Raw genomic sequence first — 27,391 nt, forward strand, 5'->3', positions numbered from 1 at the left:
ACAGCTTTCTTGCCTGGAAAGGCCATCAACAAGTTATGAAAGAAGGCACTTTATAACTGCTCACTCCAGTAAAAAAGTGGCCTATTTCGAAAATCGAGCACACACTTGCAGAGATGGAACGCAGTGGAATCGATGCGTCATCCCACTTCACTCAAGAAAAATGGCCGTTCTAGGGACAAAAACGACAGAGCCTCTCAACGTCACTCTCATTCTGAGCATAGTTGTAAGCCACGGATGGCCGCGTGCTGCAATTGTAGGGGAGCGGGTGTGTTTTGTTTACTTTATTAGGAAACAGCGCCATTCGGTTGAAACTGGGAAACGGCGCGGCAGTCGACTTGGGAGGTTCGAGAGCGCAACCCGCTTTTCCTGTTGGCTCCAAGCGTAGCCTCGGGCACCGCGGTAAAGGGGAAGACCCGTCGGAACACTGAACGTCAGCTACTTTTGTGATCCTACTCTGTGCAGACTTCCTCTGCCGGACTGCCCCAGTGCCTCGACTGTCCGTGACGCGACAATGACTAAAGTCAACGACCACCACCTCTGGCGCGCCGCAGCCACGTCGAAAGGGAATCCATCGCAAGCGACATACTTCAGGTGCTCCCACGCCTCTGCGAGCCTCGTCGTGCAGGACTGCGCCATAGTGCGGTATCATTCTTATTCCTCCTGTTATGTATACTATATCTTGCCCATAGCTACTAAGTTTCTCTTGTATTCTTCCGCCTGATTGAGACTGTCTTATTACCCTTTTACTTTTGTCACCATCTTACTAGCTTTTTATTAAATGTTTTTACTGCTCAGTTTGTCACGTGCCTTGTCTTTGTCCCCCCCCCCCTGGAGCCCACGTACTGTGGGATAGCAGGCGTCCGAACCCCCGTTGCGGTCTGCGGCGAGTGCACCTCCCCTCTCGCTCCGCACCGGACGGTGACACTGTTGCAACAATTTTATTTCGATCGGTAGAGGGTAATGCAGAGGTAATCTTTTTCAAGATGAGGTGTGAGGTAATCCTTTTTCAAGGAACAGAGGGAAGGTCCAGACCAGCACCTAACGAATGAGCAGCAAACAAGGTGCGGGTCTCTCTTTGCCACCCGTCGGAAACAGGACATTTTTGCAAGCGGCGTTTTTCGAGTCTCTCGACAAGGTTCGCATCTGTCCCCTCCGACCGGGAACAATTCCAAAGGTTCTTCCGTTTACCGGCGATTCGACACAAAGAACAGCGTTGCGGTCTGGCGGATCGACGGCGCCACTGCACACGGAGAGGTCCCTGAAACTCTCAACGTCCCCGTCGTCTGCTGGTTAATGGTGGCCACCACACCTACATCACTCTATTTCGCAATAACCCAACAAACTGCCGAACCTACCGGAGCAGCCGTGACCTGTGAAGCCGTGGTCACACTGTTCGAGGCATGCATCTGCCTTGCGTGACCGTCTTGTCAGATTGGTTGAACTAAAAACCGCCTGCAGACATGCTCAAACCGTGCGATGAGAGAGCAGTGACTGGCATTCACGGGGCCATGCCATGGCGTTTCGACTTCGGTCGGAGAATTGTAGGACCTGTTTCACGTCCGAACCAAAGAACTGAAACCAATTTGGCCTGCGCACGTTAGACCTTCTTTAAAAAAGTTGCCAAACAATGGAAGTTTTGGGCGCCTCCCAATTGCTCTCGACTCTTACACAGACTTCCGAGTCACGTGCATAGCGACGTGTTCACGGGTGCACGGGAGAATCCGGTTGGGTTGCATGCCTCTACTTGCAATTCACACGGCAACCTTGAAGGTTGGTCCGAGCGATGTGCAGAGGGAGGGGTGTGGGGAGAGAGAGAGGGGAGGGCAAGAAGCGCTTGCCGTAAGGGAGTTGAGCTGACGAAGCAGCAACGGGGCGAGGCTCGAGAGAGAAGTGGTTCATTGTCAGTTCGGGCACTAAAACTGAATATTGTCATGAATGACAATTGAAAATAAATGTTTAATGGGACGAACTTGGGCCCAAAACAAAATAAAAGGAGGCTAGCATCACAGGCGTCGATGGCGGCGGGATTTGAGCGCCGAGGCAAGACTGACCGCGGCTCGCCACGCGGAGCCCCTTGTGTAAACGCGTGGGCTTCCGGAACAATCGGCGTAGAAGGTTTGGTGCGTGGAACATTCGGACCTCAAACAACCAACAGGGTTTTCGAATTTACCAGAACGCGATGTTTACAGAAACATAAAAGGTGCATTTGCGGTCAGGCACCAAACCTCGCCCCTTTGCCTGGCAGCCAAGCACGATAACCATTTGGCCACGAGCACGCTTGCACGGATACGCGCGTGGCAATATTTGATGCGTTTACTCATGCTGAAATGACAACATTTATAAAAAGACAGAGCATTAGAATGAGCTGATAAGGGCACATCTTGCCACCTCGTTCCAACGTACCCAGGTGTGCATCACCACGCCCCAATTCCCATAGCTGCCACACCGCGGCTGCAAATCGCGAGATATTTCCGTTCTTTGCTTTGCTATTACGCAATGGAATCTCGATAGTTCAAACAAACGAGGTGGTTTCCCCATCCATTTTGGCAAGATAAACATGTAAAAATGAAAAATTGCAAATTCTTAGAAGATATTGTTGCATCGCCCCTTTAAAGCAAGAAGAGAAGCACGCGAAAGAACTCTATGGGAACCTGTGCATCACCGAGCCAGATATGCGGGCCAGAGGAGCCGGCTGTCGCCTTGCAGTGAGCAGTCATCTGCTTAGATTAATGGAACCTGGAAGCAGCTTCCACTCCTGCGACGATACCGCCTACTCGTGTTCACGTCTCTATGCCATCAACAGGCTTGCGAATCTGGATTCGTAATTTATGCAAGGACTTCAGATTGAACTGTAGATTGTCCAAAAGCGATCTCACTTTCGCAGTTTGACTGAATTGAACTGATAAATGCACAAAAAGAAGCATGCCCGTGTCCTTTGTACTGACATGGAAAGCATACCTGTGAATGTTTGTGCTAAACAGGCAAGGTGACCAAGCAAGAACGAGGTAATGCCTGCAAACAATGCGAACCATAGGACGGCTGGAGTAGCAAAAGCGACGCCGACCCGGGAATTTAAAAAAAATGTAGGCTTGAAATTATGCTAAATTTAGAGGCAGTACTAAATATTGCCGAGTATTCAACCGGCAGCGCCTTGTTGTGACGAGTCCATTCCTTCACCAGCGTGTCAAAATCTATACGTCTAGTCGGAAGAGAAATGAACAGTCTTGCTACAGTGAATCACCCCCGTCATTTAAGCGTGGGGATATTGAAATTTTGACATTTCACGAAAGAGCTAGAAATTTATTTGGCATGCACACAAACAAATAGCCAACATTTTTATTCTATGAGAGTATCATGTGAAAATGCCGCTGACCAGAGACTAGCATAATATATAGCTTGTTTGTGACAGACGAACAAACGAGTTTCGGAACATTGGGATTATCACCCCGTCCAATCAGCACCCATTCACTCCCGAAAAATCCAATATCGCCACTCGACCGTTGAGAGTACACTTCTAGGCAGTGCCGTTGACCTACCACACACCAAACCGGGACGATGACGAATCGCAGCCTATCAAGACTGGCACTGCAGCAGTCTCTACCAACTTTAACGCCTGACAATAAGTTGTAAAAGGCAGAGCCGCTCAGCTTTTTCTACAACCAGTTTTGGACCACCTAACCCACACAAGGATATCAACAATCAGATGCATCTTCGATTGAGTGTTCTTCAGGCTGAAGTGCGGGGTCAGCCTCATCAATATTCGCAATGCTAGCTCCGCCCGAATCAACTTCGGCAATCTGCCTCTTGAGAGAGTTCCTACTGGGTAGCTTCAGCAGCTCCTTGGACCGGATATGTTCGTACGCGAGCACAGACACGTCTCTCAGCCGGGCGCAGTGGCGGACAGTGTCGTCTGTCCACCGCGGACACCTCTTGTAGAAGTTGGTCACCTGGTCCATCAGAAACGCAGCTGCCGTCCTGCCCTCCTTCGCTTGCTCCCGTATGGTGAGGAACGTCGCCACGTCCATGTTTTCCATTACCTCCTGCAGGTCCCTCTTGTAGCTTTCCGCAGTGTTCCTCAGCCGTTCCACTTGGACCTTCAGGTTTTTGATCTGCCGGGCCCACTTGCGTCTTTTCAGATTAGTTGGTGCCTCAGCCCCTCGAAAGTCAACTTGCATCGACTTGTCGGCAAACTGAACTTCGACCGCCTGCCCGTCTGGCGGATCCAAGAAGATTCCTGGAGGTCTCAAGCTGCCCGGACTATCTTCTGCGTGCTCGATGCCCAATATGAATGCCGAATTGTTGGTCATCTCTGGATCGTTGGTTGTTTCGTGACTGTTGATTGTCATTGGAACGTCGGTAGTTACCGGACCGTTGGTCGTAACCGGACTGTTAGCCGTTACTGCACTATTGGTCATAACCGGACTGCTGGCCGTCACTGGAATATTGGTCGTCACCAGACTGTCGGCATCAAGGCGTCTCGTCTTCGCCAAAGCACTCGTACTGTCCGACCCGCCGCACTTACGCCTGATCTTTTCTTTGAGGACCGCAACGAGCGACGGCTGGTCGCCCAGAAAGACGCTGGGAACGACTCCCTTCTTCAGCCTCCGCCGCTTCCCTTCAACAAAGTCCGACGCCTCGAAGTGCAGGCTGCACACCTTGGAGTAGCAGGACGGCTGCCATCCTTCCCTGTTGATTACCGCCAGCCACCGCGCCCGCAGCTCTAGGTCCGATGGTATCTCATGATACGACAGCGTCCCGTTCGGAGATGGCCTGCGCACGGTCGTGCCGCAACGTCGGATGCAGCAACTCATGTCTGAAATCGAGATCGGGACGCACCGCTGTACGCGGGGAACGTCATGCATCTACAGTCAAGCTGCCTCTTGGTCTTTTTTTTACGTTTGGCACGCTTACTACTGTCGTCCACCTCCAAATTGCCATTCAGAAAGAAATATTTGTAGCAAATTGCTGGGCAACTGATTGTGTCATACGTGAAACGTTCCGGTATCACTCTGGAACTTTAGCGAGCTCGGCGTCTATGTTCGCAGCGCTCTTGATCAGTTAACACCCGACATATAAACTTGATAGCAGTTCCAGGAATGAAAATACTAATGCTAGTCTGGATTTTTTTTTTTTTTTTTCGCTCCTTGCCTACCTTTCTGGTCACGTGACCATCAGTCAGTCGGCATCGAGCTTTGCGGCTTCATGTTTATCTCGGCTTCACTTTTGCGATTCATCGAAATCTGAACACATGCCCGACCAGGCAAAGAATGTTTCACGTTGCACGATGCAACAATCAAGTCATCGAGTCTAGGCAGCCGCTTTAAATTCCACACAACTTGGTGTTCACAGCTCGTTGTGGGGGCAATCAGTGGCCGCGTGAGCAAAAGTTTGCACTCAAAAACCAAAAACCCTGGGTTCAATCATCACGCCTGTTTGTTTCCATCTGGAAAAGCATCATACCAGCATACAGTTCTGTAAAATTACTAGGTGTACAGCATTGGATAAACTACTAGTGGTACAGCATTGGATAAATTTCTCGTCTACAGTGGAGGTGCAAGACGCCCATCAGGATCTAAACAAGCATCCAATGCAATGCAATTACACGACTCCTCCTTGCAGGAGTTATTCTCTTTTTTTATAAATTTAGTTTGCCGGGTAGTCCTTAGTAGTCCACTGGTGCGTGCAACCTGCCCACCCGACTTCATGAAGACACGTCAACTCCACATGCGCACCAACACACAGACCTCACTCGGTTCTGTTTATCTTCCAACGCGAGCGAATGATGCCTTTGCCGACGCATGCGAGAGCTACACTAGTGCAGGATGTCGGACTCGGCAGCTGCCATCTTCGCCAAGCCTTCGCTCGAGTACCTGACCGCCGAGAACTATCGGTAATATGATAGCGCAGCTCTTCTCGAAATGTTTGTTAACCATTAAAAAATTTCTTCTTTTTTCAGCGAACGCCAAGCCGTTTGCTCGAGTACCTGACCGCCGAAAACTATCGGTAATATGATAGCGCGGCCCTTTTAGAAATGTTCGTTAACCATTCAAAATATAATTTTTTTTTTTTTTTTGAGACGAATGGGTAGGGGTAACATGGATTACCCCATGTGTGTTGACCTTGGGTTTGTTGTTGTTTGGGTGGTCGGCTCCTTTTCGGAAAGTGTTGGAGCCGGGGATTGGCTCAGGCTGTCTGGGGTGAACGCGTTGCCTGTCTTGTTTTTGAATTCTTTTTTTTGCCCTTTCTCTTTTCCTTTTGTGTGATAGTCTATTTATTGGCATGCTCCTATCAATAAAAGTAAGCTGCGTTTGAGATTTTGTTGTGTTCGTCCGTTTTTTTATCGTTCCCCATCTCAGGGTTTACAAGATGACCACGCTATGTTTGCGCAAAATGTTGCTTCGCGCGTGACTCAACCAGGTGCAAGAGCAATACACAAACACTACAGGTTTTTTTCCAACAGGAAAGCGTTTTTACAGTACCCGGTAATCTTTTCATCGAAACGCCAGTTCGTGCGACAAATCAGGGTTACTCGAACGGCCTTTCAACCGAGTAAAAAAGAAAAAAAAATGTCTGGAATGTTTTGGATTGAGAAAAAATCCGTGTAGGCTTAGCGAGGCAACTTCGTCCCCAAAGTTACGGGACCCCTTCGCAACGCACCACCAAGCGAAAACGAAGCACGTTTTCACGAAACACGACGCTTTACTGAGTTGCAGAGACGAAGAGCTCACCGTTTACGAAGACCCTAGAGACATCACGACGGAAGAGTGGCTTGCTTGTAGCTACGAGAGCGAAGACAACCTAGGCCTAGCAGTTGTTTTTCCGGAAAAATTTGAACACGACCTCGACGTGAAATTACGTTAATAAAGGACACTTTGCGGTACGTCCGCGACGGCGCCTAGAGTTTATCGAAGACTCACATACTGTTAATGTTTTTTTTTTCTCTATCTTAACAATAGGATGTTTTCTTTCACGCGACGGGGAAACGCTCGACGCTTTTTCAGGCACAAAGCAATCCAAACAAGATTGGATTGGATTGGATTGCGTCATTTATTATCAAATTTGATTATACCAACGAGGTGTACTTATTTAATTTTTCTCTAATATATTTTGCAGTCTCATATGACTTGTTCCCCAAAAAGTAATACTTTTTTTTTACACAACGTGAATTTTATTTTATGTACTTATGTACGATCTCTATGCGCTACGTACAGCATGCGCCCAAAATGCGCTCACGTCCGGCTACATTGGGTACGACATGTTTCTCTTTCGGCATCTCGTTCGCTGATGGCTGTCCCTATTCGCACTCCGAGTGCGGATAGTGGTGGATTCTTATCCGCACTCCGAGTGCGAATAATTTTGGATTCTTCATAGAGATCGGATTCTTATCCGCACTCCGAGTGCGGATTGTGTTGGATTCTTATCCACACTCCGAGCCTCCGAGTCCGAGTGCGTGAGTGCGGATTGCGTGCGGAGGTGCGGACGCTGTACCGGGGGCAGCGCACGCGTAGCACCGCGTAGCACCGGGGGTACGAAGACGTTGGCACGAAGCCGTTAGATCGTTAGATCTTATTTACCTGCACTCCGCGTGTGGCGCGATTTTGTCGCGGGAAGCTATGAACACAGTGGTTTAGAAGTGATTTCGTTGATTCACTGGCGTGTTGGCAGCCTCGACGAGTCTATGGGAATATTGGTGGTTCTGGTTTCAGAATTAGAATAAATTCAAGCAAATGTTTTTTTTTTGTTTTTTTTTGTTTTATAAAAAAAAAAAAAAAAAAAAAATTAACATTGGGTGGTGCGCTTCAGACTAGACGGTACTCACGCCTCTGGGATCGGATAGAGGCTATCAATGTGCGTGCGTGCGTGCGTGCGTGCGTGCGTGCGTGGGGCCGGAGGTGCGGGGGAGGTTGGACTCTTCCTTTACCCACCTCACATCCCAAACACATCAGCACTCCCCACCTCCCCCCCCCCCCAAAAAAAAAAAAAAAAAAATCTGGCGATAAATTTTTTTTGTAGGGTTAAATATTTTTATTGACGAAAGAAAAAAAAAAAAAGAAAGAAACTAGAACAGTGTACAATTTGTGACGTGTATTGTCTTGTGCTTAGGTGGTGGGGGCAGTGGCTTAGGGAAAAAAAGGGTGGGGGGGGGGGGTGTAGGAAAATCAGTCCTTTCCAGTAAACAATATAATTAAAAAAGGACGCGGGGGGGAAGGGGTGTAGGAAAATCAGTCCTTTCCAGTAAGCAATATTATTAAAAATAAGGACGCCCCCCCCCCCCCCCCCCCCCCCCCCCCCCCTCCGGCTCAATCTTCCGAACACTTTCAATACTACTAGATGGGGGAATGCCTGATAAGTCCCCGGCCCTTTGTTACTGTAATTTTTTTAATAGAATGATTTGCACCTTTGTAAGTAGACGACGATAGATGTGATGTCTGTTAAAATATGTTTTTGCATGGTTGTGTGATCGAAGATGTTAAACATGCCGAGGGTACCAAACACTGAGCTTGCGGGTTTTGGGCGTGGCGGCAGCGGAAGTTTGGAACATCTGTGTGTGTGTGTGTGTGTGTGTGTGTGTGTGTGTGTGGTGGGGCGAGCGGGGGCAATTCTGTATTGAAAATTGTTTGCTAGCCGCCCGCCGTTCTCACATTACTGCCCCCATCAGCTAAGCACCAGCTGCACCACACAATGTTAATGTGCTGACTATGGCGAAGGCGCGTTATAATACAAATCTTAAACCAGCTTCCGTTTTTTTTTTTTTTTTTGCAAATAATAATATTTTGTTTAACAAAAAGAAAAAAAAGAAAGATACTGAAGGAACAATAGGATTGCTTACGTCTTGCTTTCATGCTTTTTTTCATGCCCCCGAGGCGCGAGTACAGTTCAATCTCTACCCAAATGCACCACCTAACGCTAATCAGTCTCGAAAAAAAAAAAAAAAAAAAAAGAAGAAGATGCGATTATGCATTTGTAGTGATGTTTGCAGGTGAGCTAGTCGGTGGTGCACAGTGAACATATAATCAAAACAGCGCAAACGAACACAAGGACAAGTAGAAGAAGGGACACAAACACAGCGATGAGTCGCGTCTTCTTATGTTGATGTGTTTTAAGAAGACGAAAAAGAGAGTAAATCGTGAGTCAGCGCTGTGTCTGTGTCCCCTTTCTCCTTGTCCTTGTGAAAAAACGGTTAAGTGGTGTGTTCGTTCGCGCTGTTTTAATTATATGTTTACGATTATGCATTTGTTTGAAATTGAATTAATTCCGAGACACAGGTCTCCTCCCAATTAAACACCGCACAACCATTAACATGTCTATGGAATTGGTGCTGCCAACATGCCAATGTCACACCACAAACATCGTAAGTAACTATGTTCAAAGTTTCCCGCGTCCAAGTCGCGCCAGCCACACGCCAAGTTCTTCGCCGCACTACACCGTGCCGCACGCACTTGGAGTGCGGATAAGAATCCAACGTAATCCGCACTCGGAGTGCGGATAAGAATCCAAAATTATCCGCACTCGGAGTGCGGATTAGAATCGACCACTATCCGCACTCGGGGTGCGAATAGGGACAGCCTTCGCTGATCTCGCCGCGCTAGGCTTGTGACCGTGTGTCGTCTACGAGCGTTTTTTTAAGTTAATTTTTCATTTCAGTTCATTAAATCGCGGAGTTTGCGTACGTCACCGAACACTCACCAAAATGATCGGCGATCAGGACGACTACGGCGATGTCGAGGTGAGCACCGAGCGTGGTTACGAATACCGAAAAATATGCCGGCGGCTTGGCCGTATGTCACCCTCCCCGCATGTCGGTAAATGTCGCTGCTTCACGAGACGATCTTCAACGTCGAATTGCTGTATTCCGAGCGTGCTACCAGGTCTAGATACTATAAAAACTTCAAAACTTGATTATTGTTTTTTTTCCAGTACCTCGACGCATACGGCTATCCCATCCACGAAGGAGAAGTCCATGGTATGTGACCACCGCTTTGCTCTGCCTTTATCTTACCCATTATTTCTCATATTTAGAACGAATCTTTGAAGTGTAACCGTGTTCTTTACTGGCTCGACTGTCGTGCTCAGATAGCGATTATTTATAATGGTCAAATTTCGCCTGTAAAAATGGGCATTCGAGGGAAAGCTATGCCTATGCTTGAAGTATACTTTGTTTCCTGCTTCGTGTTACATTTTCAACTTCCTTCTGTTGCCACTTGTAGGTGGTCATCACTACTGTCACTTCGGGTGTTGCAAAAGAGGCTGAATTTACCCGCCTATCTGCTTTGTGCATGATTTTGCAGCTTTTTCAACGTGTAAGCGCAGGCGTCTGATCAGTCTGCTAATGGCAAGGGGGTTTTATAGCCTCACTTTCTTTGCACCGCGGAGTGAATATAGATTTCACATTTAAATATTCTAAGCTTAAATGGTAAAACAAAATGGCTAGGTGGCGTAAGCTACCGCCCGATCCAAAGGGCTCAGCCGGATTCATCCATCCATCCATGCTCGAGAACGATTTTTGCGACGCGAGCGCCGTGGTGACTGCTTTTGACGACCTTGATTCGTCTGCCATAAAGACGATGACAACAAACACCGAATGTATTTTACTTCCGCTGGTTATTGCACTTTGTGACTCGTTTCACAGAGACCATGAAGCATTTTTTTTTGGTTCGCTAGTTGTCGGAATAAATTGAAGGAGGGGTCTGAGTCTGGGCAGATTGGCACACAGTAAACGTAAGGAGAAAAGCAGCGCATAAGGACAAAGACGCACAAAATGAAAATGTAAGACACAAGCAAGCGCTGACTCGCTCCACGCGTCGCAGCTGCCAAATAAAGTCCTCTCCTTGCTTGCGGGTGATGCCACCAGATGGCTCTTCGATATCCGGCTGGTGGTAAGCTGTCACGGACCCAGTTTCACACGCTTATTCTTAAGGTCGTGTTCCGGGTGTGCCGCGTCATGTAAAACCTGGCATCTGCGTCGTTTTGATGCAGCTTCGTCATTGACACTATTTGCGTGCGTTGCCAACGGCGAGAACAGTTCTAACGAATGCATTGAATCCGAGAGATTTCTGGCGCGGCATTCAAGCCAGCATCTGTCGAGGTCGGAGCAGACGCGTCGAGCAGAAAGCGCGTGCGCACAAGTGCCATGACAATAAGACGCTACTTTTTTTTTTTCTCAGTTACGACGTTGGGCATTGAGTACTACTTGGGTACACACCAATATTACTTTATCTTGTCAATCGCATCGCAGCGTTCGTTGTACTGTGGCCGCTCCTTTCGTACACCGTGCTCGCAGCTGATGTATTGTTTTCTTCGTGGTCCCCGATTTGCCTGAAAATCTGCTAAACACACCAACAAACATCGCTGAAATACTATCCTAAATATTAGGCCAAATTCATAATTGTTCCTAAAGTTATTGAATCTGCATGTTTCGTCCTCATCGTGTTTTTCAAACTGAAAGTCTCTACCGCTCTACCGGCAACAATAAACGAGTGAAGCCAGCGGCAGGCAGGGGTCAAATGAACTCTTTGGAACCTTGTTTCAGCACCCCGCTCAGCAGCACAAAACAAATGCTACGCATATTCTATTTGTTTTTTTTACTGCCTGCTCAATTGGCCAGTTTGCCTGGCACCGACGTCACGGCACTGAAACGCGCGGGCATATTTGAATGTTGCCTTTGCCATGATTTTAATTTGCCGATTGTTTGGAAAGCTCGAAAAATTGCTGGACTACCCTTTCAGTATGAACTTTGAACGTGAAGTGTCTGAACAAACATTACGCATATGTAAGGTGGAGAGAAAAGTCTGCTTCTTCACCGCCAACTCCCATTTCGTGGTCCCTTTAAAGTATGGTCTCATCAGTGAGTCCCTTTCCGACGTAGACTAAGCAATGTCTGTGTTTCAGGGTACCGGCAGGATGTGGACTACGGTGGCCAGTACAAGCTGTCTGAGGCGATGCAGAGCACCCTTCTGTACCTCAAGAAGGCAATCCAGGAAGGGAATGTCTTTGAGATACAGAACATCTACGAGAACAAGTAGGTCCATGCCTGGCCCCGTGCCCCGCCGCTGTCCCCGCTTCCATAGAGGGAGCCTGCTTGCAGCTGTGCCGTGGAACGGCTTTCTGGGGCAGTTCGATCGATCAGTCAGTTTATAAAAGTGTTCTTTTTGGGGAGTTCTCCGGTGCAGCAGGCAAGTGAGTCACCTGGCAAAGGTACCCAGCCCGTTGTATGTTCAGAATAGCAGAATGAGCCCTTCTTACGAAACTGTCCGTTTGTCACGATTGGCTTAACCTGCAACAGACTCTAGTGTCGTTACTTTGTTAGTTGTAGGTATAATGTACAGTAGGTCTATAGTCAGTGACATGTTAAGAGTTCAGGGGAAGCTCCTGCTGCCTCCTGCTTTAGCTAGGGTGACCACATTCCTCGCCTCAAGGTGGAAAACGGGACATTCCAGCCCAGGGTAAAAGAGGGGGAGGGGAGGGGGGGCGGCTTCTCGGAGATTGGGATTGGGAGAAAGAATATAATGCAATAACTGCGATTTCAAAACGTTAACATTCTACATGCGTGCTGTATTCAGTAACTCAAAAAATATTTCTGCACACGACTCTTCGCGCGAGAAAAAGTGTTTGCAGGCAAGAACAGCTTTCTAAATTTTACTCTGGGTAAATATTTTAAAGTACCTACGGTTATTTTTGTAAAATATACTAGTCACTAGTAGGTATAGGTTCGGTTTGCTTGAACTCTCTTTGTGCCAATTTCGAAACTATGCACTCCTGCGAAAACGGGACATGATTTTTTATGGGGACAAAAAGACGGGACGGCAGAGGCGGACCTCAAAAACGGGACTGTCCCGGTCAAAACGGGACGTCTGGTCACCCTAGCTTTAGCAGAACGAACACCGGAGAGGGGGCCGATTCCTCTCGGCATTGGCTCTGGTAAGATAGAAGGGGGTTGGAGGAGCTTCCCCCGAACTCCTGACCTGTTGCCGACTAGAACTATCACGTGTCGGGGATCAGTTGAATGTCGGAAATGGAAGAAACTCTCTGAACTGCCTGTGCACATATCTGCAGCTTAGCCAAGCTGATGGAGAAGTACTTCCAGACGTTGCCACCACCCAACTCGAAGGAGATGGCACACATCTTGGACGGTGAGGTTCTTTTCATTCCTCGAGCGACTGGAACAGAAATTGTTTTTCGACGGAAAAGCGCTCGTGGTTTCGACGGGAGAGATTTCGTAGCTTCTACGGAAACCTCCCGGGTCGTTTGTAGTTGTCTGGAACCGTTCACAAAGCCACCACACTTTGTCACCGAAACCCACGATGGTAACCTTCCCAAATCATAATGCGAGTTTTCTCTCTTTTTTCTTTCTTTATTTTTTCTCAGACCACATCTTCATGATTCTCTACAAGGAGCTCTACTATCGCCAAATCTACGCTCGGGTGAGTCGTCTAGCGGTCGTACGTAAGCGGATAAACGGATAAACGGATGTTGACGGCCATACTTTTGTGGCGGGCGGTAGCTTGCGCCGCCTAGCCTGAAAACATTGGACTGATGGTTGATCGGTGCTGCCACGTGTGGTTTCAACTGTTCCCCCGTAGGGCGTCCCGAAAATCGACGAGCGGTTCGAGTCCTACTACAACTACTGTGCCCTGTTCAACTACATCCTGAGTGAGTTGCATTCTCTTCTTCAAGCTGCTTGAGACACTCACTCTTGTGTCGTAAGTCGGCGGCGGCAGTCATAGCACAGTCGGTCACGACGTAACTGTCGGAACCGGGCTTGATAGGTTGGTAAGTTGGTGTAATTGCAGGCAGCCTACGGACAGTCAAATCCTGGAGTTGCCGGTGTGTTTGAGGCAGCCTCTTACAATGTGAGGGTTTGTCAAGGAGACTGGCCTATGCAAGCATCCGTCACTCGGGGAAATTTCTCTGCAGCCGGTCACTTCATTGCATGGTTTATTTTTATTTTTTTATGTGTCCGCTCACAAGAGACATACACAAATGTAAGTTTGGTCTCTATAAGAAACATATAAATACCAATAAAAACTCGTATGTAATTTCTTTCTTTTTTTTTAGTTTAGCTTTTAGGGTAGTTGTGTCTTCTATGATGGCTTCCCTGAATATGTTTCTTTAGAGTAGTGCCTTCCATGAATAATGTTTATAGCCTCTTTTTCTACTTAAAGGAATTTGTAATGTAATTAGACCAGGCACAATATTTGTTGCATTAGTTAATTAAAGTGATTCCATTGCTCATGCATCCTTCCATTCTGAGGAGCAATTTGTTTTCGCTCAACTTTCCATGACCAATTTTTGGGTGCAGGTACTGATGGCCCCGTTGCACTGGAGTTGCCCAACCAGTGGCTCTGGGAGCTCATTGACGAGTTCATTTATCAGGCAAGTCTCATTTCCTGTTACTTTTGACGGCAAACCTTCTAAGCGGACAGGTGCCAGGGGAAAACATTTGTATTCTTATTTATGATAGCTGAGTGAAATTTTCACAGTTCATGGTGCTTTATGTCCTCTTTAAAAATTCAGTGTTAGATTCCATGTAAATCATCTTTTTTTTACTCTGGGTGCAATACACATGTTCTTTTGCACGCGTAGGGCATGCAACAGACTTAAAGGGAAGCTGAAACACTTCTTTCCAAAAATGAGATAGAGGTTGACTCTAGCGTAGTTTTATCCCGTGAATCTGAATAGTATCACGTTTGTTTTTCCCGAATATGTAACTAAACGCTAAAAAACCCCGACAAGTCGTGATGTCATCTTTTGGCCGTCAAGCGCGTCGCTCAAGGGTTGTGCATGCAATTGCAAGCTTGCCGGGTATATTCGCCCGCACTGGCACCAGTCGTGAGGTCTTTTTCTGCCCTTTTTAAGAATAGCAAGAGTGCGCATGGATAGCTTTGATAGGCGCTGAAGATGCGCGAAAGCATAGATTCCGAAAACTTTTGTGACGTCACGCGCCGGGAAGGAGGGCCTTCAGCGCTACTTTGAAAATGATTTTCTGCAGTTCAGTCTTCTTGCACCAAAATAAAAAATAAATTTCGATATTCGAGGTTGTGGAGGTCAAATGAAGATGATTTAAATGTGTTTCCTCAAATACAGAGCCTCTTCAACTTCCCTTTAAAAGAGTGTACTAAAATTAATTAATTTGCTCCTTCTAAGACGTTGAGTGCAATGAGCAGCAAAAATAATGTATGCGAGACTTGTTTTATTGTAAAATTAAAAATCATAAAAATGCCAATTTCAAGGGGCTAACAAAATTTTCTTATAAATTTTTTATAAATATAAAAAATTATGCATTCTAACCGGACCCGTACAGTAGTCAAATTTTATATATTCGAAAGTAAATGCATGCTAAATTTGGTCGTGATAGGACAATAAGAAAAAAAAATTTGTGCGCAAGCTGTGAAGATGCCCCGAAATTACATAAAGACGAAAATGCTTTTGAATGTTACCCTAGACGTGTAGCGATACCCTTTTCACGGTAAAAAAAAAAAAAGAATATTTTGTTAATACTTTTTCTTGAGAAATTGAAGCTACAGGAGACTACGATGGAGAAGAGACGGCTAGGGCCTGATTTGTCACTGAAATGTGATGGTTGGCGACGTCATAATTGGAAAACCTATGCACATAAAATGGCTCAAATCTAGGCTGTTCTGGGTTGCTGGAAGGTCTTCAAATGCGTGCTTGACTCTTTTTTTTTTTTTTTTAGGGGTATCACGCGAGGTTGGGTGTACACGCTTCTCAAGTCCTAACATAGTGTGCTCGTGATCTACACGTCCAGATCATACGGACGGGTACAACGTTACTGGGTCTAATTACTTATCTTTAAAGCAGCAGTAGACATTTCAAGCAACGTCAAAGCAGCCATTGTATGTCAGAGTTGTCATTGTCACCTCACCTGAACCGGTGCAAGGCACTGAAACTGAATGTCACTCTCTAGCTAGATGTGGCCGTCTTCTTTGACTGTATTGGAACTAAACAGAGGAAAACGTTTCTTACACGGTGTGAATATTGCAACGAAGACGACAGTGGCGCCGGGGGTTCCCTAAAATTATACTCTCATGGAGTGAACATGCCTTCGTCATTTGCTGCTGGCCGCGTATCGTCCTTGCAACGTGTTTATTGCTGGAGAAAAAGGGACTCGTGCACATATCAGTGATCGCTCAAGAAGCTGTTTTGATGTTTTTAAACCAAAGTTTTCTTGGAGAATTTGCACCGAGGTCTCAACGGAGCTTTCGTTTCCTCTCTGCACCATGTGCAGTTCCAGTCCTTCAGTCAGTTTCGCAGCAACGTGAACAAGAAGACGGCCGAGGAGATTGAAGTCCTCAACCAGAATCCCAAGGTATGTTTTTTTCTTTTCTTTTTTTCGTTTCATTTTGGGGGTTGGGGGTAGTCCAACAGAAGATCTGCTAAATGTAGCTACTTCGGAACTACAGGCTTGACCCCTATGCACTCACACTCAAGCACATGATAATTCAACTCACTCACACATACACACATTTATACACACATGCTAACTCATTCACACTCACACTGACTCATTTGTACACACACACTCTTGATCATTCATGTGCACTCAGAGTTACTCAATCACACGTGCTTACTCAGATGCTCACACTGGCTCACTCACACTGGCTCACTCACACGTGCTTACTTACACACACTCACGCAGTCTGTTTTTTGGTGGAGGAGTCTAGTTACCCTTGATCATGCACTTTCCTGCTTCTCCCCCTCCCCCCCCCCCCCAGATCTGGAACGTACACAGCGTGCTTAATGTGCTTCATTCGCTCGTGGACAAGTCTAACATCAATCTCCAGCTGGAGGTCTACACCAAGGGAGGTGAGTCGGCAGCTTTTGCTTTTTCGCTTCATCTCAGTTTTGCAACGGCAAATGTTATCTTGTAAAGTGTGTGTTCTTGTGACGTGCGTGTGCTTGTGATATGCATGTCCTTGTGACATGTGTGTCCTTTTGACATGTTTCATGGTGGCACGAGTGTCTTTATAACATGAGAGCCCTTGTGGCATGTGTATCCTCATGACATGCGTGTCCCTGTGACATGTTTCTCCTTGTACACGTATATCCTTGTGACATGCATTTTCTTGTGGCATACCTGTCCTATCGCGGCACTTATGTCACCAAATAAACTTTAAAGGCAAATGTTTCCTTGGGAGCTCATTGTTTTTTCGAGTTCAATCAATCAGTCATGTTATTCAATCAATCAATCATCTTATTTGCATCGACACTAGTACAGATGTCGGCAGGCAGACAACAGCTGTTGGCTCGAAAGGTCTAGTCTCCTGTCTTCATGGCAAAACAAGCTACAACAAGACGACAACAGCGAAAAGACAACTAACATGTGTTCCGAAAAGGCACAAAAACGAAAAAAGAAAAAACACAAAACAAACTGTTGTGGTTTTTATTACAACATTGTGAAAACACTTTTTATTGATTTGGGAGCCGTATGTCCTACATGTGGATTTGATTCCGTAAGAAGTTGTCAAGTGGTGATGGTAGACGGTGTTTTAATATTTGAATGCCATAGTTAGTTCAACTTCGAGGAACAGTCAACAGTCCAGCAGAGGCCGGAGACCTGAGCATTCTGTGTTTTTGAGACCCTCGTGGAGCATATCATTCCACTTGCGCAGGCGACCCCGACAACGTTGCCGGGGAGTTTGGGCGCCACCCGCTGTACAAGATGCTGGGCTACTTCAGCCTAATCGGGCTGCTGAGGCTGCACTCGCTCCTGGGAGACTACTACCAGGCCATCAAGGTGCTTGAGAACCTGGAGCTCAACAAGAAGGTGCGGAGGAAACACTGTCTTCTATCGACTCTGACGGCAAAAAAACGGGGGGATAGGTTGGACGGCCACGAGATACGATTTTCTTGCAACCGGAGCTGCCAAGACACAAATTGAAACCATATTGAGTTGCTGTAGTTACTAGCTACAGCTCCAGTAACTGTGACTCGGCTATTTTTGAAGAGTGGCTTTTATAGTTGCTTGCAACAAATCCCTTTGTTATGGAAAGATGTGCTTGATATATGTCAATTTTGTGAGTTTAGTGGAACCCGAAAGGGACAAGGCGAAATAGAACAGCTTATCAAAAGACAAGAAGACCATTTTGGAAATGTGGAAGCAGAATATCCTTCACTATTTGCACTTGCCTTATATATAATATCTAGCCTTACCTGGTTTTAGAAGTTTTTGGTTTGTAACAAAGCTATCTTTGTACTACCCTGGCCGTCTAGTCAGCTACAGTGTGGTCCCCATTCCTGTTGTGCTATAAAATTCACAAACATCATCATTATCGAGACATGCAGAAACCGAAAAGACATTTTGCTAGTTCAATTATGCAGACTGTTCACTCGAGGGTATTCTGCTTAAAGAGGTCTACTATTTCTCTGACTCTAGTCCTCAAAGCCTTGCAAGCTGGCTCCTAAGTCCACCATTTTTGTACCTAGAGTCGTCTGTTGAAGCTGCTCACCTTTTCTTTTGGTTGTCCCTACCCTTGCAAGCTTGCTCTTAAGTCTTCTATTTTTGTACCTAGAGCCATCTACTGAAGTTGCTGACTTTTTCTTTTGGTTTTCCCTACCCTCGCAAGCATGCTCCTACTATGTCCTTTGTGGGTACTTAGAGTCTACTGAAGCTTCTCACTTTTCTTCTTGGTTCTCCCTACTTTTGCAAGCTCGCTCTTAACGTCTTTCATTTTTGTGCCTAAGGTCATCTGCTGAAGCTTCTCACCTGCATTTTGGTTGTCCCTACCCTCCCAGAGCCTGTATTCGAGGGTGCCGGCGTGCCAGATCACGACCTACTACTATGTGGGCTTTGCATACCTCATGATGCGACGCTATGCGGATGCCATCCGCACCTTTTCCAACATCTTGGTCTACATCCAGCGGACCAAGCACATGTTCCAGCAGCGGTCTTACCAAGTGGACCAGGTAAATTGAAGCTTTGTCACGCCTGGACCACTGCGGCACTGACATAGTAGGTTGTGGGCTTCCTCTGGTTTCTTGTTGTGTTGTATCACTCTTTGAACATTGCGCCAGATAAATGCCCCCATGTATTAGCCACGGCATTGAATCGCTTTATGGACCAACCAGGAAAGGCATTAGCCACGACGAGTTACATGTGGTCAATGCGACGTCTGCCTCGATAGCGGACTACTTGCACATCGCAGAGAGGAACGAGGGCTTGGGGTAATGAGGGTGTGGGAAGAGCTTCTGGATCATTCTTAACTTCTATCTTCCAGTCTTAAGAGAGTACAGTAGTGCCATGGATGAAAATCTTGACTGATTTAAACTTGATGATCTGTGAAGGTAAAATCTGGCCTGGACCATATTATAAGTCTCTGGCCTGGACCATATTCTAAGTCTCTGGCCTGGTCCATATTCTAAGTCGGGGCCGGCATTGTGAACTTTAGTGGAATCGGACTGACAAGTGGTAGGGATCAAGCCAGTTTATGAAAACAAGGTTTCTTTATGTGTGTTTGCAAGAGGGTTTACATTCTCTCTGAGTGGCAAGAAATGGTGCAAACACCAAGCGCCGGACTTAAATTCAAATTTAGACCGTACCGCAAAATGGTAGCATTTGGCTGTAGTCTTTGAGTTATTGCTAAAAGTCGCCTGGGAAGACATTGGATAGGAAAAAGAACTGATTGTGGGGGATGCCTCTGACAATAATGAAAGTCTCTAGAGGGAGTGAGCTCAGTTGCTGTCCCGGTCTTAATCAACAAGCTCTATTGGCTTGGTAGTATTTGTATTATTAATTAGATACACTGCTCCTAGAGCTTTCTTTTTCTTTATTTGTGGTACAATTAGAATGGAAGTTTCCTAGCATATCTGCTCTTACATTTTGATTGCAAATATGTATTCAGATTTTTTTTTTTTTGTAGCTTGATTAGTTTGAATATTATTAAGGATTTCATCTTCAAATATTATGGGTAGGATTAAGACAAATTCAAATATTGAAATCAGAAAATAAACTTATCTCAGTAAACTAGAAGGTCTACAAAATTCAATAATGTATAAACGAAAACTCTACAATGATTTATAAGTTTCAACATTTTTTTGTTTTTAAACTAATTGTTGCGAGAAATGTTGGAGGCACATAAAAAAGAGCTGCTTTAGTTAGTTACCACACTTATACGCCTTATTGGATGAGGCACATAAAAAAGAGCTACTTTACCACACTTATACACCTTACTGGATACCTCACTCTTCTACCAGGAAAAAAAATGAATTCACAAACATTGGTTGTACAGTGCAAACACGTAGAGATATGGCTTCCATAAAATGGCAATGTGTGTAAAATGTGTATTGTGAAATAAGAGAAAAAAAACATTTGCAGACCAATTTCTCTCCACTTTCATAGCAATATCTGAAAAATAAACAGGTTTTTTTTTGTGTAAATACTTGGGTGACAGGAAAAATCCCGGCATTAATTCACAGATAAAATTATGATTTGCTAAATAGATTGCTACACATACAATGCAGATATTCAATGATTTCCTCAACACAGACCTGCTAATCAAGCTGATATACCACATGTGAAACATTGGCGAAATGTACGTGATAAGTTTATTTATCCCTCAAAAATGTTGTCTCTTGTGTACTCTATGCATTGCACAAGTATGAATTACAGAAAATAGCCATTAGAATCAAGTGGCTTATACACTGTAAACAGTGGGACAACCAAAATTTAAAAATTTATTTGAATTAACTAGAAGTAGGAAATATCTGAGTTTGAATTATTGCAAGCCTACTGTATCCTCAAAAGCACAATTTTAAAAATGTAATTTTTTCTGCGTGTTTTTGCTTCAAAGAGTTGTGTACCTCCTTAAAACCTCGCCAACCAATCAATCAAAAAGATCAACAAGCTCTATGGCCTTGGTAGTCCTTGTGCCATTAAAACCCAATCAGTCAATCGATCAGATTAACAAGCTCTATGGGCTTGGTAGTTTTCATGGCATTAAAACCCGATCAATCAATTAGTCAAATCGACAAGCTCTGTGGACTTGATAGCCCTTTTGCCATTAAAACCCAATCAATCAGATCAACAAGCTCTGTGACTTTGGTAGTACTTGTACCATTAAAACCCAATCGTTCGATCAGATCAGCAAGTACCGTGGGCTAGGTAGTTTCTGTGCCATTAAAACCCAATCAATCAATCATTCAGATCAACAAGCAGACGGAGAAGATGTATGCCCTCCTGGCCATCTGCCTGACGCTGCACCCCCAACGCATCGACGAGAGCATCCTGTCCCAGCTCAAGGACAAGTACGGAGACCGCATGAACAAGATGCAGAAAGGGTGCGTCCAACCTTCCCCGCCCCCCCTCGGCACCCACAGTCGTCCGTACCCTGACACGCCTGCGCCGTCTCTCGCCCCCAGGGACAAGGGGGAGTTTGGAGACATGTTCACGTTTGCGTGCCCCAAGTTCCTGAATCCGGTGCCGCCGGTGATGACACCCCCGGTCGCGTCTTCAGACAAGCAGCCACCAAAAGAGCAGAAGAACTTCTCCAAGGTTGGTCGCGCATCTTTGCACAACACGGTCGAACCCGGATTATTTGTTTATTTAGCCAACGAGCACCGTGTTGATGCATTTTTGTCACTGCGTGATTGGCTCTGTCGAGTCATAGCGTCAGCTGCGGTCGTACTTAAAGGCCGATGACCAGACTCGAGATTCTGCAAGGTGGACAGGGTAGAAGGGGGAGAGGAGGAAGGGAAAGAAAAGTGGAAAGTGCGAACTGGTCGCCGCTCTTTAAACCGCCCAACAGTGTGACGGCCGATGCTTACAAGATGAGCGTTGGGGAAGCAGAAAATCAATCGAAGCACTACGACGAAAAATTGTGTGGCAAAAAATCGGTCTGCAAAGCCCACAAATGTAGTATGCCAACCAGAGTTTTTACGCAGAAAAACAAATGCTAAACCGGGTTCAGTTTTTTTTTAGTTATGAACTGAGTGCAAGTTAATTTCAAGGGGATGTTCCAACCGGAGGACAATAATTCGAAATGCCCACGTTCGATGTAACCAGGTTCAAGTATGTCTTTGTCATGGTGCCGCGTTTTTGTTAGTGAAACATTTTCCCCCAATTCCAAGCCAGCATTAGGGAGTTTTAGTAGATGGTTCCGTCAACGATGCCCGACACTCTGCCAACACCTTTGGCACGCGTCATATCGTTATCGGGAGTATCGGAACGACTTACTAAAACTTTGTATTGTTTTGGGAATTTACGGGAAGTGAATGCAGACGAACTGAGCTCCAAAACCCCGGAACACTGCCTAGAAGGTGCGTTATGTGTCTATTGCTGGTGCACTGAACAAGTTGTCGCCCAACTGCGCAGGAACCGCTCGAGCAGCAGCTGAACGTTTTCCTCAGCGAAGTTCAGGGGCAGATTATGCTCCCCACGATCCGCAGGTAAGCCACCTCTTTGTCGTCGCCTCATCGCAGAACTTCGTGGGACTGATAGTCTCTGCGAGCACCACTACCTCGCTGGGCGCACCGTTTTACATAGAAAAAGGATTTCTTTTAGTGTGAAGTGAATTTTAACGGATGTGAAGTTATAGATTTTGCGTAGCTGTCACATAGCCTTACCGTGTTTTCATAAGCTACATTTAGTGGTCTAATGTCCCGCCAAATTTAGCAGGCTGCCACTATACTCTGTTTCACCTTATGATGTACCGCAGGAAAGGCTACAAGCGCGAGCTTTTTGCTCTAGGGCACATCTTGGCGGCACGAGCTCTCGTGCATTAAGGGCAGCTGCCAATGTTGTGAGCTCGCGCTTCTAGCCTTCGCTGCGGTACAACATAAGGTGAAACAGAGTATATAAGTCAGATGGTCACGCAGTCGGTTCGATTACAGGTCAGTGCAGAGTACCAACAAAAGTTATTAGATCTAGGAGCTTTGGGTGTCGAGTCATAGTGTGATTCGACATCACGTCCCTCAACCACCACGTCGCACGATGTCACGCGATTCGACACCGTGATGTCATGCTGCCCACATATTCGTGCGTATCTCTGAAGGCTGGTCCAGACAGCTCCGTTTCCTTACGTTATGTCGCATTGTAAAAGCTTACGTCTGCTTACGCACAAGTCATTGGGACATTTGAGCTTTACGTCAAGCATGGCTACCCTTTCAAGGAGATTGCCTGGCATGGGGCAACATTAGAGACACAACTGTTTTGGTGACATGCTTAACGTTAGAAAAGAGTGCTATTTGAACCAGCCTTAATGCTTTGTGGACGATAGTTCAAAGGAGCTCCTTAACTTTTTTTGTTTTTGTCGTTTCTATCCATCTTTCTAAAGCTTGCGTCGAGGAACACTGGGACATCTATGCTTCGTATGGAGTGGCAACCAATTCAAGGAGTAGCTTTTCACGCAGCATTCGAAGCATAGATGTACTGACGGCTCGTGGCGCAACGCAAGAAAACATGTGCAAACGCCTCCGTGTAAATGGGTCTTAATGCTGCAGAAATGATTTCTTAGAAGGTGCGATTTTGCCTGTGCAGCTTCCTCAAGTTGTACACCACCATGCCGGTTTCTAAGCTGGCCAATTTCTTGGACAAGGGGGTGAGTCAGCACTACTTCTGCACTTCTATAGGATATATTGCGATAATGTGCCGAGGCCCGTTTATATTTTACCTCAAATTGTGTGAACAATTTTTTAATTGGCCTTTCTACTACCGTTTAGTCCCATTTGAAGTGTTATTGATTCATTTTCATTGCTGTGCGCATGGTTGCTACTCAAACCACTGGCCCGTGCTCCTGTTGTTTAGAAGCAAACAACTTTTTGGTTGTTCCAAGAAGCCCTTTACGACTCATTTTTTATGTTCTTTGTTTTGTGTTTCTTTTTACAGAATGAGCCTGACAGTTTCCATTGCCACCTGCTGAGCTTCAAGGTGAGTCACTTTTTTGTCTGGTTTTTAGACTATTTTGAAAGCAACATCTTCTGATTCACGATTCTCTGACGCGCATTTCAAACCTGCAAGCCCATTTTAAAAAAATTATATAAATATGGATGTTTTTTTACCTTTTTGGGCTCCACAAGGATAACTTTACTTTTGCATTAGGATTCTACACAGAAAACGGCTGTCCCTCTATCGCTTAATTTTGGCCATTTCATTGAATTATAGAAGCTAGGCTAGTATACACCTCAATATTTTTTTCTAATGGCTTGTTATGTCCGAAATACAAAAAACGCATCTTTTTTTGTAGCGTACGTATATTTTATACTAGCCATCTTATACACTATTTGTCAAATTGTACTGATAGTAGTAAAAGCTTGTGTTAATTGGATAAAACTGGAAGTCAGAATCCCTTTCTGTGTAGAGTACTGCCCCAAGCAGATTCAAAAGATGAAATACTGTCTTTGCAAAGATTGCAGACAATCGCTCAGAGTGCCATGTCTGGGACTTTTTTTTATGAACATTCTCATAGTAGTGCAATTGTCAGCTAGAGTATTATTTATGGCTACTTAGCTGCATCTACACTTGGTACAAATTATTGAACTTCTATTATTATACCCTTAGCTAAAGCAGGCTCACTGTAATTCAAACTGTATATTTCATACTTCTGGTTAAATTTAAACCATTATAAAAATTTTGGTTGTCCCGCTATGCTTTCAATGTATCTATGAGCCGTTTAATTAGAACGGCATTTTCGTGCAATTCATATTGTTTTGTTCTCGTGGCCCCATTAAGCGTCCTTTTAACCAAGCTCCACTGCATCACAGAGAAGCAACACCCGTGGAGCTCGCTTCCACTGTGTTGCTTCTCCGCAGCGCACCGGTGCTCAGCAAGAAGCATGCTCAATGGGGCAAATAGTCCACAATAGACAGTTGCTGGATGAACAAACTTAATTTTGTTTTCAGGTGCCTCTCTAACCAGAGCATGATAGACAACATTTCTCAGGGCCGAATGAACTTGTCTCGTACATTTCATCAATGTTTCATGTGTGGCACAACTGCTGTTGATTAGTAGGCTTGTGTAGAGGAGGTCATCGAATATCTGCTTTGTGTGTGCAGCCATGCCTATAACAAACCACCATTTTATCTTGCGTAATATAAGATGAATTTCCGATAATTCAAATAAAATTCCTGGCCTCCTGAAGTTTGAATTAATGAGAGTCGTCTCTATTTACAAACAAACTTGATCAGATAGGCGGTGCACGTAAATGCTGGTGTTCACCTCTTCATGAACTACGACTTTTTGCGTCCCAAGAATTTGTTTCTAAGCAATGTTTTCGGTGGCTTCTGTTTTTTTATTTATACATTAGACAATGATCTATTCAAGTAACGAGCGAACTAAAAACATTGACGAACCACTCTCCGGTCAGGCTTGTCTGGGATCACTTGCCAAAATACCAAAAACGGCTCGTACGTTTTTTTCTCTTTTTCTTGCGCATTCTTTTATATCTAGTCAACCATACAGTCTGGATTAGTTAGAACAAGATGTTATATCTGTGTCTCCGATTTTCCGACCCACAGCACAAGATGAAGAACGTGGTCTGGACCAAGGGCTCCAGCAGCCTCGACGGAGAGTTCCAGTCCGGATCCGACGTGGACTTCTTCATCGATGGGGTGAGCACGTTCGAAGAGTTGGCGGCTCGTTCGCCGAGCGCACCGGTCGGGTCGACGTTTCATGGTGGTGGGGTTGTCGCAACCAGGTTTCCCTCTTATTTGTGTGTCGTAACGATACGACCTAGAAGACGAGGCGTCCACCTTACCCTTTCCCCAAATGTCATTACTACGTATGTAGAGTGGGATTGTTCCAATGTTGTCCGATAGATGGTGCTAGCGTGCTCTCGCTGTAAGCGACGGTCGCAAGGGGACGGGTTTGAGGGCTTGCGAGAGTGAAAGCCGATGGGAAAATGTTTAGCGACATCTCCCTCTTGTAGGTGTTCTAAATTGCCTTTCATTCGTCTAACGGATTGGATTTCGCATGTCGTTCAGGACATGATCCACATTGCCGACACCAAGGTGGCCAGGCGCTACGGAGACTTCTACATCCGCCAGTACCACAAGTTTGAGGAGGTGAGGCGCGGCGGGATTGCCGCTTGTAAGAGCGTCTGTAGTTGTGACTCAGAGGACGTTCACGTGTCGTGTGTGAATTGATTGTTCTCAAATGTTACGCATGTGTGAGGATGGTCCTATTACGTGGGTTTTGTCCATTAAATATTTCTACTTTTGTAAAATTGGATTATTTTTTTTGGGTATAAACGGTAAGCAGTACGAGTGACTTACAGTTGGCAGACTTTAATTTACGTAAACAGAAAACAGTTAAAAAAAAAAAAAAAAAAAATTGATCACATGTATGTATTAAGGGGAGACACTACCCAAAAAAGTAAATTTTTGAACCACTTGTCTGATTTAAATTATATTTACAGGGCTTGTTTCTGTTGATGTTGAAAACATTTCTGCCAATTTTTGTTGACCTGGGTGAAGTACAAAAAAAATTGCAAACGTTCAAAGACGAAAGTGGGCGTGTCTGCTTAGGAAAACTATCGTTTTGAAATTACTTATAAATTTGTCGTTTTCATGTGTTACATTGCATTAGGACAGTTCAGAGGAGATAACTATGGAGCTATATTTCTATGTTATACCATCTTTCATGACAAAAAAGCCACTAAAACACAAATACAGTTTTTTAGATTTCCATCTTTTGTCCAAACTTTTAGTTCTTGAGCATGAAAAATGACAAAAATAAAAAATACAAGCTCATAGTTATCTTCCCCTTAAAATTTCACCCCAGAGAAACTCATAAAAATGAATCCAAGATGCGTAATAACAAAACGATAGTTTTCCTAAAGTGAAATTTATGGCAAAAAGTGGAATGGAGAAAAATGCGTTCAAAGTGCTCCAACCTCTACCTTTTCTTTAGCATCGGTGGACCGAAAAGAATTTATAAAAAATTAACTATGCAGTGTAAACTAACAAAACTTTCTGGGAATACTCTCTAGATGTTGGTGGATGTAAATATGACATTTTTCAAAATCAACTTTTTTTGCAGAAATTGTTTTTTCTGGGTAGTGTCCCCCCTTAACCATATGTGGAAACCAGTAGGCACAGAATTTCGCCAAAAATCAGTTCAGGGCAAATTCTATCGATGTAACTAATCCCGCGAATATTACATATACTTTACAGCAGACACTCTCCCATTACAAAAAAACTAAAGAATATACTAAAAAGAAAAATCATAAGGTTTCTAGATTTTAGAGTATCCGCAGACATTTTGTATTGGTGTACAAGTGTATGTGTTAAATCGATTTAATGTCAGTCTTTTGTTTGGCAGCTGTACCGTACCCTGTCTTCGCTGCAAGCCTGAGCAACCATGGCACACTTCAAGTTATATCTCTTCTGTCTCCAATCAATAAAACTGGGACTAAACTCTGATATGTCCATTTGTAGGATG

The 27,391-nt window shown here is 45.1% G+C and overlaps 2 protein-coding genes across 3 annotated transcripts in view; one reads left to right on the forward strand and one right to left on the reverse strand.

Moving 5' to 3' along the window:
• Positions 1-7,030, reverse strand: part of LOC115309321 (E3 ubiquitin-protein ligase RBBP6) — a 60,964-nt gene extending 53,934 nt beyond the window's left edge. Inside the window, exon 1 of one of the 2 annotated variants that reach the window (XM_029967552.4) lies at positions 6,729-7,030. The gene's annotated coding sequence lies outside the window, so the exon portion shown is untranslated. The remainder of the gene's footprint in view (positions 1-6,728) is intronic. The other variant, XM_040221232.3, reaches the window with a different exon arrangement.
• A 2,534-nt stretch (positions 7,031-9,564) lies between these two features.
• LOC8041204 (eukaryotic translation initiation factor 3 subunit L) lies at positions 9,565-27,372 on the forward strand. The gene is made up of 19 exons (XM_029967533.4): positions 9,565-9,727; positions 9,919-9,964; positions 11,890-12,019; positions 13,054-13,130; positions 13,366-13,421; positions 13,581-13,650; positions 14,300-14,373; positions 16,247-16,327; positions 16,734-16,824; positions 17,631-17,785; positions 18,754-18,924; positions 21,161-21,294; positions 21,376-21,508; positions 22,328-22,401; positions 23,492-23,552; positions 23,840-23,881; positions 25,468-25,560; positions 25,933-26,013; positions 27,272-27,372. The coding sequence occupies exons 1-19, from the start codon at positions 9,692-9,694 to the stop codon at positions 27,302-27,304; spliced, it is 1,638 nt and encodes a 545-aa protein (XP_029823393.2). The 5' UTR covers positions 9,565-9,691; the 3' UTR covers positions 27,305-27,372.
• Positions 27,373-27,391: the final 19 nt, after the last annotated feature.

This window comes from Ixodes scapularis, unplaced genomic scaffold (genome assembly GCF_016920785.2).
Source record: "Ixodes scapularis isolate PalLabHiFi unplaced genomic scaffold, ASM1692078v2 PGA_scaffold6__148_contigs__length_123643588, whole genome shotgun sequence".
Classification (NCBI taxonomy): domain Eukaryota; kingdom Metazoa; phylum Arthropoda; class Arachnida; order Ixodida; family Ixodidae; genus Ixodes; species Ixodes scapularis.

Excerpts from the sequence above, each read along its gene's own strand:
- LOC8041204 (XM_029967533.4), top strand. The coding sequence starts at position 9,692 with ATGATCGGCGATCAGGACGACTACGGCGATGTCGAG. Across the intron at positions 16,825-17,630 it reads GGAGGTCTACACCAAGGGAG|GCGACCCCGACAACGTTGCC; the intron begins GTGAGTCGGCAG and ends CCACTTGCGCAG. Across the intron at positions 25,561-25,932 it reads TGGACTTCTTCATCGATGGG|GACATGATCCACATTGCCGA; the intron begins GTGAGCACGTTC and ends CATGTCGTTCAG.